At 38.5% G+C, this 12,540-nt stretch overlaps 1 protein-coding gene across 6 annotated transcripts in view; it reads left to right on the forward strand.

The window, feature by feature from the left end:
* The window catches only part of Kiaa2026 (KIAA2026 ortholog), an 85,473-nt gene that overhangs the window by 30,513 nt on the left and 42,420 nt on the right, over positions 1-12,540 (forward strand). For all 6 annotated transcript variants that reach the window (XM_052714482.1, XM_052714481.1, XM_052714483.1 and 3 more), the window contains one exon: positions 7,742-9,159. In XM_052714482.1, coding sequence (XP_052570442.1) covers positions 7,742-9,159 — 1,418 coding nt within the window. The remainder of the gene's footprint in view (positions 1-7,741; positions 9,160-12,540) is intronic.

A 12,540-nucleotide genomic window follows, 5' to 3' on the forward strand; every position in this document is an offset into this window, starting at 1 on the left:
TGATCTCACTATACACCTTTTACTGGCCTGTAACTTACTATATAGCCCATGCTGGTCTTGACCTCACAGAATACACCTGATGGTTCCAGTGGTTAAGAGCACTTGCTGTTCTTGTAGAGGACCAAGGTTCGATTCTTAGCACCTAATGTCTTCTGCGGGCATTAGGTACACATGCAGTGCATTTACATACATGCAAGCAAAACATTCATATATACAAGATAAACTTAAATCTGGTAGATTACATACATTATCTCTAGAGCTCTAGGTACTAAGGCTATCCCATTCCCTATTCACCACATTTTTAAGAATCAATTGAAAGATTTCACATTCCTGTTTCCACAGAACTAGTTTAAGCCTGGAATGGTGGTATTCACCTGTCATTCCAGCACTCAGGAGACATGGGAGATTACTTCAAGGTCAAGACTAGCCTGGGGTATATAGTGAGCTCCGGGCCAACCTGGGCTTCTGCATAAGTGAGACCCTATGTCCAGCAAAGAAAACCAACAAACAAACCCACAGAAACCATGTACTTTGTTTTCTTCTTCACCCCTCCTTAGTAAACCCAGAGTCCATGACTAGATTCTAACATCCTCCCCTGAAAAATACAGTTCATGAGGAGTAACATTGCAAACAGTATTCCTTAAGTAACTTCACGTAGTGCACATAGAGTTGGCAGCGTGTTTCCCCTGCATGGTGGCTCTTCTCGGGCCCTGACCTAACAGAATGTATGTATCATTGCCTAATTTCCTTCCAAAAGTAACTCAATTGATGTTAACTTTGGCCTGCCAAGTAGGCTCTGCACTCACACTGTCTTACACTGACTTGCTGTGGAATTTGAAGAAGTCATCATCTCACTGTTCTATGTGTGTTCTTAGTGTCTCCATTAGGTGAATAGTTTCAGCAATTACCATATTACTAACCTAATAACCAAAGGTTATTTAGCACTGCTTTAGGTAAAAACAAGTCATTTATTTTTTCATCTGCTTAAATTTCCTCTTTCATTCTCCTAAGCACTGGTTGCTTTTGTTTCCATCTCTTCAGAAACATATGATTTTTCTCTATCAGAACGAAGAGTAATTCATTGGTATTAGTCATTTGTGCATTGCCTACAGGATCCCAGGATTCTTTTTATTCTCTTTCTCTATTGATTATCATCATCATTGTTATTATTTTATTATTGTATCCTCTATTCTATGTTTAATGTTCCTTCAGAGGAGTTGAGCATACTGGATTTAAATTAAAAGGTTTAACATTCCAAAATCTGATGCTTGTAAGCTCTAATAACACCACAAATGGAAAATTCCATACCTGATGAAATTTACACTCAAATTTAAAAAGTTTATATGGGTTGCATTCATTGCACAGGTTCATTAAAGTACCATAAAACTACCTTCAGTCAATATGTATATGTGTGGAACATAAATTAATGATTAAATTTGGATTCCATCTTCAAGATGCTTCATTTTATGCATATGAAAATACTGTGAAATCCAGAACATTTTTCCCCAGCATTTCAGATAGAGATACTCAGCCTGTGAATTCAGTCTGTGAGAAAAAACAAAGTATTTCACATTTTGATTTTTTAATTATGTTTTTCATTTTTTTTAATTTAATTTTTTTTTTTTTTTTTTAGTTTTTTGAGACAGGGTTTCTCTGTGTAGTTTTGCACCTTTCCTGGAACTCACTTTATAGACCAGGCTGGCCTTGAACTCACAGAGATTTGCCTGCCTCTGCCTCCCGAGTGCTGGGATTAAAGGCGTGTGCCACCACCACCCAGCTTATTTATTTTTAAGTGTATGAATATTTTGCGTGCATATATGTATGTACACCATACATGTGCCTGGTTCCTTTGGAGACCAGAAGAGAGTGACTGGTCCCTTGGAACTAGAGTTACAGACAGTTGTGAACTGCCCCTGGGTACTAGGAACTGAACCTGTGTTACCTGCAAGATCAACAAATACTCTTATTTGCTGAGCCATCTCTCCAGCCTTGAATTTTAATTTTTTAAAATGTGTATGTGATATGTGTGTGGGAGGGGGCGTGCATTTCTCAGTATATATGTGTAAGTCAGAGGACAACTTTACCTACTGAGCCATGTCCCCTGATTGATTTTAAAAATAGAAATCTATCATAAATATCAAGATTTTTCTAACTGCTAAGTGATTTTACAGTAAGTTCATAGTCAAAGGTTATAATGAAAAAGTTGATCAAAACCAGTGACAGACATACTAAGTAAGCTGCGTTTTTTGATGTTTGATATTCTAACTGTAGCTAGAGTTTTCCTGCCTGGCCCACAGTCAGGACAAATCTCTCTCACCTGCCAGTCCCACAGTCGCTCAGACCCGACCAAGTAAACACAGAGACTTGTGTTGGTTACAAACTGTATGGCCGTGGCAGGCTTCTTGCTAACTGTTCTTACAGCTTAAATTAATCCATTTCTATAAATCTATACCTTGCCACATGGCTCGTGGCTTACCGGCATCTTCACATGCTGTTTGTCATGGTGGCGGCTGGCAGTGTCTCTCTCTGCCTTCCTGTTCTCTCATTTCTCCTCTCTGTTAGTCCCGCCTATACTTCCTGCCTGGCCACTGGCCAATCAGTGTTTTATTTATTGACCAATCAGAGCAACAGATTTGACAGACCATCCCACAGCACTAACAGATACAGATGCTTACAGCAAACATTTAAGTTCTTACTTAAATTTTATGGGAAATGACTCAAAACCTTTTGTATAATAGTTAACAATAGAATTTTAAAGAGGAAATTCCGTTTATCTTAGTTTATAAGTCTATAGAGATTCCATTTATTGGTAAAATAAATAGAATCTATAATTCAAATTAAATAAACAGGATCTTCAAATGACCTGACTCATCTTTGGTTTTTAAATTTTTGATTTAGGATTTTTTGGAGCCGGGCAGTGGTGGTGCACACCTTTAATCCCAGCACTCAGGAGGCAGAGGCAGGTGGATCTCTGTGAGTTCACGGCCAGCCTGGTCTACAGAGTGAGTTCCAGGACAGGTTCCAAAGCTACACAGAAATACCCTGTCTTGAAAAACAAAAAGATTTTTTTGTTGGTTTGTTTTTCAAGACAGGGTTTCTCTGTATAGCCCTGGTTTTCCTGAAGCTTACTCTGTAGACCAGGCTGGCCTCGAACTCACAGAGATTCTCCTGCCTCTGCCTCCCTTGTGCCATGATTACAGTCATGTACCATAACACGTAGTCTATATTGTTTTTTATTAATAATTCAGCCATATCATTTTATCACCAAACTAAACATTACTTTTTATTAATATATTTACCCAGATGGTTTACAGTTTATTCCTAATCATTGTTGTTATTTTATAATTTCTTTCTATGATCATTTTTCTTAATTAAATATATTCTGTGAAAGTATTTTCCTTCATGCATTTTATATTCACTGGTCTTTTTCCCTGTTGCCTCTAATTGTCATTAATCCCATTTAGTGTATTTTTTTTAATCTCAAGCATTTTAATTTTCCTATAAAAGTTCAATTTGAGCCAGGCGGTCATGGCGCACACCTTTAATCCCAGCACTCGAGAGGCAGAGCCAGGCAGATCTCTGTGAGTTCGAGGCCAGACTGGTCTACAGAGCGAGATCCAGGACAGGCACCAAAACTACACAGAGAAAAACCCTGTCTTGGGGGTAGGGTGGGGGGGGGGTTCAATTTGGTTTCTTTTGCAGGGGGTGGAGGTTCAAGACAGGGTTTGTCTGTGTAGCCCTAGCTGTCCTGAAACTCACTCTGTTGACCAGGCTGGCCTTAAATTTAGAGATCATCCTGCCTCTGCTTCTCCAGTGCTGGCATTAAAGGTGTGCACCACCACCGCCCAGCATTGGTTTGGTTTTGTTTAAATACATTCCAAGTTAAGTGAAATTTGTTGTTTTGTTGTTTGGCTAGCCTTGGCTAATCTAGACTGAATTTGATCTTGAAGCAGTTCACCTGCCTTTGCCCCCCAAGTGCTGGGATCACAGGCTTGTGCCTCACACACCTAGTTTAAGTGAACTTCTTGACCATGCAAAATACAGTTTCAATAACTCTCACAGTGTTTGCTAATTCTAACACCATTATCATTTCTGGATCGTTTTGATTGATTTTTTTAAATATATTAATTCTTTGAAAATTTCATGCAATGTAGTTTGATTATGTTTACCCCCACTCTTCCCTCTCACTCCTCCCAAATTTACCTGTTACTTCTCTCTCATGTTCATGTCCTCTTTCTCTTTTCAATAACCTACTGAGTCCAGTTTGTGCTGCCCAGCGGAGCCCGGCCAGCCTAGGAGGGGCCACACTCTTAAGACAACTGACTCTCCTCCCGAGGAGGCAGCACCTGCCGTAGCTCATCACTTATGCCTGGGACTTGTGATCCTTTCCCCTACATTCCAGCATGTTGACTGGCTTAATCTTGTGTGGGTCTTAGGCCAGCAGCCACAGCTGCTGTGAGTTCCTGAGTGCAGCATTCTGGTCATGTCCAGAAGACACTGTTCTGCTCCGGTCCTCCTGACCCCTGGCTCTTACAACCCCTCTTTCCCACCCCTCTTCCACAATGGTCTCTGAATATTGGGGTGAGGGTGTGATATAATTGTCCTTACTATGGCTGAGCATTCCATTGACACATATTCTCTGCATTGTGACTAGTTAGGAGTTCCTATGTTTGCCATCATCCACAGTACGTCTCTAGTGAGATCTGATAGCTGTGCTAATCTGTGTGCAGAGAAAGAGATTTAGAAGGCAGTTTGATACTCTAGCCATTTAGTAGAATAATTGTAGGTTTATTCCTGGGGTCTGTGAGCTCCCCATCCATGGGTCCTTGGCCAAATTGGCAGTACCAGGTGTGGTAGTTAGGGTTTTTATTGCTCTGAAGAGACATGATCACAACAACTCTTACAAAGGAAAACATTTAATTGAGGCTGGCTTACAGTTTCAGAGGCTTAGTCCATTAACATCATGACAGGACATGGCATCATGCACACAGACATGGTACTGGAGGAGGAGCTGAGAGTTCTATATCTTGATCTGCAGGAAGCAGAAGCAACTGTGTATCACACAGTGTAGCTTGAGTAAAGGAGACCTCAAAGCCATCCCCACAGTGACACACTTTCTCCAACAAGGCCACACCTCCTAATAGTGTCCTTCCCTCTGGGGGCCATTTTCTTTCACACCACCACACCAGGCATTCATTTTCTCCTGTGGAGCAGGCGTTAATAAATCCAGCCAGAAAGTGGTTGGTCACCCTCATAACGTTTGCACCACCTTTGCACTATGAGATATCTTGCCATAGTGGTGGTTATTATAGCTCATGGGGTTCTCAGCTGGGTGAGACTGTTGACTTTTTACCCAGCAGCCTACATCACACCTTCCAGTATTATGAAAGCCATCACAGAAAAAGCTTTCTGCTTAGCACCAGCTTGATTTCACCATCTCCTATGACCTATATATGTGGTGTCTTCAGCAATAGGGTCTTTCCATTAAGTTCTAGTAGGCAAGCAAGAGCAGTGTCAATAGCCTGTATTGCTTTGAGGGTCTCTGGGAAACCTCTGACCAACTACTGGAGGGAAGGTAACACACACCTGGCAGTGGGCTTTTTATTTGGCAGTGTATGGCTTTGCAGAGAACCAAAATTCCCTGTGGAGGGTAACTAGTTAAATGCTTATAAAATGGGTTTACATGTGGCTTTTTAAAATATCCTTAGTGCTGGTTATAGATAGTGTATGCCATTTGACAATCTGTTGCTGACTTTTTAATTTAGCTTCCTTCATTCTCTTGGTCAAAGGTTTAGCATACTCTATAGCCTTATTTTTCGTAGTGTGTTGTTTCTTCAGGACAATACTTAAACATTTATGTTGCAGAACATGGGGAATAACTAGACACTGAATCGTGGGTGCTTTGGTACTAGGTTTCGGACCATTGTTGACAGGTTTTCTGACAACATGTAAGACTGAAAGTTTATGGATTCTGCCATCCCTTTTGGGCCTGAACTGCTAAGGCACAGCTGTATCTATCATTCTAGGAATATGTTCTGTTCTTTTTTTTTTTTTTTTAATAATCAAGTTGAAACCTCTCAGATTGGTGTTTTTATAAAGGAAGAAGCCAGATTCTTCCAGCATGCTACTCCTGCCACTCCCATGTAGTAAAAATAAAATTCTTCAAAATTATAAACATATTAGAGGGGGTATCTTCTTGTTTGTTCTGTTTTGTCATAAAATTAAAACTTTTTTAATATGTTTGTGTTTGCTCCTTACCTGCATATAACATGTATTTGGAAGTCAGAGGGCAACTTGTGGGAGCCGATTCTTTGTGTTCATCCTGGAGGTCAAATTCAGATCATTGGGCTTGGCAACAAGTGGCTTGCCCTCTGAGCCGTCGTGCTAGCCCTCAACAGCTGAATCTCGTTAATGATATTTAACACTGTTTGGATGTCCAAATGCACTTAGTTCTTCCATTAGATTGATTTTGTAGTTTCTATAAATGAGTGAAAACTTGGAACCTTTGTTTTTCTGTATCTGGTTTATTTTTCTTGCATCATGATTTCCAGTTTTGTTCATATTGCTAATAACAAAAATTAATTCCTTTAATGGCTGAGTAATATGCCATTGTGTGTATGTTACCACATTTTCCTTATCCATTTATCTATGATGGATATCTTGGCTCGTTTCATATACTGGCTAGTAATATAATTTTTTTGTGTATTTATGGTATGTGTACATGTGTCTGAGGTGTGTGTTCATGTATATGCAAGTGCATGTCTGTGTAGAGACCTGAGCTCAGCATCAGATATCTTCCTCTATCACTCTCCACCTTATTTTTTTCAGACAAGGTCTCTCACTGAACCTATAGCTCACTACTTGGTAGGACTGTTTAGTCAGTGAGCTTTGGAATCCATCTGTCTTTACCACTTTGCACACACACACACACACACACACACACACACACACACACACGCACAAATAGTGGGCTCACAGCTGCACACCACTGCGCCCAGCTTTTGCATGGAGGCTGGGATCAGAACTCACAACCTCATGCTTCTGCAGCAGGTACTTTATCAGTCGAGCCATCTCTCTATCCCCTACAGTTTCTTTATAGTTCCTTTTTTTCTGTCTAATAGAGCTCCATGTAACACTGACAAGCACATAACTTTTTGCTTAAATTATTATTATTTACTATTTATTATAATCTTTTCTCTCTTTTTGAGTCACTGTTTCTCATATTCCAGGCTGATCTCATACTCACAATGTAGCTAAGAATGGCCTTGAGCACCCTGTTTTTATGCAGTGCTGGGGATCAAACCTAGAGCTTCTTATATGCTAGACAGACACTCTACAAACTGTCTACATCCCCAGCCCCACTGCTATAATTTTATAGAAATGAAATAATGTGGGTAAAAATATAAACATTGTATAGCTTTTAAATGAAGTCATAGTATAGAAATGACTACAGTCAAAATTCACTGTCTTATTAGCTAAAGTAGATATATGTTATAAGTTCAAGTGTTTCACCCTGGAGATGGTGTTAGTGATAGGTCTCCATCCATAAAACTGAGGATACAGGGGAATATGTATTTCTTTATGAGGATTGAGGCACAGCGTACTTTTAATGGGGCACTTAGGACTCATGTGGAAAACATAAGTCAGTTGTCTTAATTACTGAAGATAAATATAACTTTAAATTTCAGTGTTTTATGCTGCTGTCTGTAAGTAATAGTAGTATAATTTAAATTTTGTTTAGGCTTCGGGAGCAAGAAAAAAAAGAAGCGGAAGAAGCTTGTCAAAAGGAAGTAGAAGAGTGGGAAAGAAAACTCCTTGCTCAAGCAGCTCCAGCCTGTATGGAGAACATGTGGGAAATTCCAGCCATTGGGCATTTCCTTTGTTTAGCCCAACAGATTCTAAACTTGCCAGAAATTGTCTTTTATGAACTGGAACGCTGTCTTCTGATGCCCCAGTGCAATGCCTTTCTGTCTAAAATAATGACTTCTTTACTCAGTCCTCCCCATCGCAGACCTACCTTACATCGAAGACCCACTTTGCCTTACCGGACTTGGGAAGCGGTGCTGAGACAGAAGGTACAGCAGTGGTATACTGCTATGGGACAGACCGAACATCCTGATAACTGTGCTGAGAAACTTGGCTTATGTCCTCAGTTTTTTAAGGTTCTTGGAGAAGTTAATCCCTTGGAAGAAAAACCTTTTCACGAGCTACCTTTCTACCAGAAAGTGTGGTTACTTAAAGGACTCTGTGACTTTGTGTATGAGACACAGAAAGAAGTTCAGGATGCTGTGCTTGGGCAGCCCATTCATGAGTGTAGGGAAGTCATCCTTGGCTACGACTATCTGGAGAATGCTTATGTGCACTTTCCACAGTTCTGTGGTGCAGATGTACGGATTTATAAACAAAGGCCCTTCCAGGCTCCAGAATTTCCAGTTCCACCCATTAAAGTAAAAAGAGTACCTCGAATTAAACTGGAGAAATTCAAGTGTGACCATGTTAGTACAAGTAATGGAGAACACAGATGTAATAGAGAAAGTCTGCCCTCAGCCTTCAAGAAAGAGCAGGAAATGGAGTTTGATCCAGCCTGTTGTCCTGCTAAAATGAACTTTGATAATCATGACATCTCTGTTGAAATGGAAGTAAAATCCAACTGTGACATTAAAGTCCACAGTCCATGTGGAATGGAAAAAACTGATTGTTGTAAAGAAAATTTGGAGAAGCCCAGAAGTCCAGGAGAAGTTACTGCTTTTGGAGAGCCACTCAGTCCAGGTGAAATAAGATTTATAGAAAATCAGGAAAAATATGGTGAAGCTTCCAGAATAAAGACAGAACCCAGTCCATTAAAAGAAAATGCTCTGAAATCTTGCCAGATTCATATAAATGGAAGTCACATTGATCATCAGGATATTAACTGCCACAGAGTTGTAAGAGATATATTGTTAGAGCACTCGCTACAGAGCCACAAAAAACTCAAACTAACTAAAATGAGGGCGAAAAAGAAGAAAAAGAAAAAAAAGAAATTGAAAGATGTTTTGAATGAAAATTTACAAAGAAAGCGTGAAGGTCTTCATTCTCTTGCCTTCAAGTCTTACAAACCTGAGATCCAAAATAAGTTATTGATCATTAAAAAGAAAGGAAAACACAAGAAGCACAAATCTGGTAAGCTGACCCAGTGGGCAGGACTTCTTATATTTAAGTGTAATTACATTTTTCTTTCAATTATGCATTATGGAAGCTCTGGTTGATAGAATGAAATGCATCTGTGTACTTACTTATGTGTATGTGGGGGTCAAGTTTTATTTCACAGGATTAAAAACCCAGGGCAGGAAACATTTTTATATACTAACAAAAATAACTAGTATAATACATTAGAATGAATCTCAATTTGACATACTTAAATATTGTATTTTTATATTTTTCCCTGTAAATGATGTGTCTCATCACTTACATTAAGTGATATTTTTTTTCTTCCAAGCTAAGGACACACAAGTATAGCAGTTCATTTCTTTGTCTAGAGTAATCATATTATTTACTGTGTCTGAACTTATTCCCCATATTACATATTTTTTAGAACTTTGTTTTCAGTATATATTTTCATATCTAGAAAAAAACTGAACCTGGGAATTATGTCAACTAATAAAACACCAAGTATAAAGTATATTACTTATAAAAAGATTTGTAAGCCAGGTGGTGGTGGTACACACCTTTAATCCCAGCACTAAGAAGGCAGGCAGATCTCTGTGATTTCTTGGCAGGTCTACAAAGCAAGTTCTAAGATAGTCAGTGCTGTTACACAGAGAAGCCTTGTCTTGAAAAAAAGGGAGGGGCATTTCTAAGTATGTCTTTTGCCCAATTTAAATGCCCTGTATATTTGCCATCAGCCTATTTGAACAACAGAAGTTTTTTTTTTTTTTTTTGATAGGCTTCTGTTGCTTTTGCTTTTTCTGTTGTCTGTCTTAATCGGTTTATTTCTGATTTACTACAGGATAGGTGAGATGAAAACATATGGTCAGTTTTATTAACCTTTATTAAAAAATTGCTTGATGGAAGAAAAAAATAAGAATTGCTTACCAAAATGACTTGTGGTTCCAAACATCATTGTGCATTTCATTTTCATTCCTTCCCACAGCAACATAGTTAATTAAATTGGCCAAATGAGGAAGTGATTTTTTAGTTACTTAAATCGTTAAATAGAACACAGTATGTTCTAAAACATGTGTGTAATGAATCATTGATAAAGTATAGGGCCAGAGAAATGATTGAGCATGTAAAACTCTTGCCACCAAACCTGATGACCTGAGTTCTAATGATCATACATATGCACACACACATACACACACACACACACACACACACACACACACACACACACACACACACACACGGGGCGGTTTTTAAAGTAGTAGTGTAATGTTTACTACTAAAACAAGGCCTAGCTTGTTTAACTAAAACTTTGAAAGTGGTCCATATTGACCTAACTTTTTGAAGTAACTTTGAGAAATAAGCCTTTAGAATGAAAATTTACAAAAACTGTGTGAATGTCTTCGTTCTCTTTCTTTCAAGTCTTACAAACCTTAGATGTAATGGTATTGCATCAGATGTTATAAGAATAAACCATTTGTTTTACATCATTTCAGGCCACTTGTTTTGTACGTTTTTATTATGTGTTGAGGTAGCATGGCCTTATCTAGCTGAGTTTCCATCATGTTTGAGTTCAGTGCTTCCTTTTTATACTTTGTAGGAAGTGAGCTCCATGGTCATAGGTTTGACAGGTTTTCCTGCCTCTGCCTCCTGAGCGCTGGGATTAAAGGCGTGCACCACTACCACCACCAGCTTTATTATGTATCTTTAATATAATTTTAAGACATACGTTTTAATAGAATCAAACTATGCATACTTTTTTATACTTTGCATTTTTCTCACCTTACAGAATACATGAACAACTGTGTGTAATAAATAGATGTTTGCTGCATCATTTTAAATGGCTGTATAGGATTCTGTATTTTGTAGTTTATTGAGCTGGGCGGTGGTGGCGCACGCCTTTAATCCCAGCACTCGGGAGGCAGAGGCAGGCGGATCTCTGTGAGTTCAAGGCCAGCCTGGTCTACAAAGTGAGTTCCAGGAAAGGTGCAAAGCTACACAGAGAAACCCTGTCTCGAAAAACCAAAAAAAAAAAAAAAAAAAGTATGTAGTTTATTGAACCACTTTCCTTAGTGGATGTTTTGGTTATTTTAGTATTGTTATAGATTGTGTGAAGCAAATAGCTCAAATTAATTTAAAATATAAAGATGCATTTGCAGTAATAAAAGACATATCTTAAAGTTATCCATTTTAAGCTAGTTTTAGTGTAAAGGAGTTTTCTACTCTCAGTAATTATTTTCAACCAGATCATTTTGTGATACTTAGAAACTGATCTAAATAGATAAGGCAAGCAGTCTTTTTTCTAATAGATTAAGAAACTGTGGTCAGCAAAATGGCCCAGTTGAGTAAAGAAAGGCTCTTGCTCCCAAGCCTGATGATCTGAGGTCATTCGTGAGAACCATAGGGTAGAAAGAGAGAACCAACTCCTCCAAGTTGTCCTTTGACCTAAACACACACACACTCTTTTTAAAAAAAGTATATGTGTGTGTATAATTAATTTTTTTTTTTTTTTTTTTTTTTGCTTTTGAGACAGGGTCCCAACTGTGTATCTCTGGCTAGCCTGGAACTCTATATAGACCAGGCAAGCCTTGAACTCGAAGGAATCCACCTACCTCTGCCTGCCAAGTACTGGGATTAAAAGCGTGCCTGGTTAATTAAAAAAGAAAGAGAAAATTAAGTTCACCGGTAAATACAGGTCTGTGAAGGTGGCTCAGCTATTAAAAACATTGGCTGCCCTTGCAGAAGCCCTGAGTGCAGTTCCCAGCCCTCACAAGCGGACTCATAGCCATCTGCAGCTCTGTGTCAGAGGATATGACACTTGAATGTAGTGCACATACATACATGCAGACAAACACTTATACGAATATATAAACCTAAAAAAAAAACCTGACAAATAGCCTTCTCAGTTTAATAATCAAGACCATACAATCAAAAAGAGGAGGCAAACAGGAAAACTCGGTGTATGCCATGGGAAGATTTCCCAAAGAATGAAGGACTTTGAAGAATAATTAGGCTTCAATAATAATAGGTAATAAATAGGTAAAAAAAATGATTAGTATCATGAACAAAGCATATTTATAATTAATCAAGTTGTTAAAAAATAGCAGAATAAAAATCTTTGAAGTAAAAGTTGAGATGTTAGACTCTATTCAAGAGTATGCCGTTTGGGAGAGACCACTTTCTAGGCATATGATGCTAGCTTAAATAATTGAATCAAGATCCCAAGAGCAAATGAATGAGCTTTATATGAGATGTGTCAGATATATAAAAAGCAGTTGATAGAAAATAACAGAAATAATATAATTCATAATATTTGGTTACTTCTAAGGCATTTGTGAAGTTTGTAGAATTCTGTATTGATAGCATCTGGAACCTAACTAGATGTGTCTTCTTGGAAAA

The sequence above is a fragment of the Peromyscus californicus genome, unplaced genomic scaffold (genome assembly GCF_007827085.1).
Source record: "Peromyscus californicus insignis strain IS unplaced genomic scaffold, ASM782708v3 Scaffold_4__1_contigs__length_199733344, whole genome shotgun sequence".
NCBI classification, from domain to species: domain Eukaryota; kingdom Metazoa; phylum Chordata; class Mammalia; order Rodentia; family Cricetidae; genus Peromyscus; species Peromyscus californicus.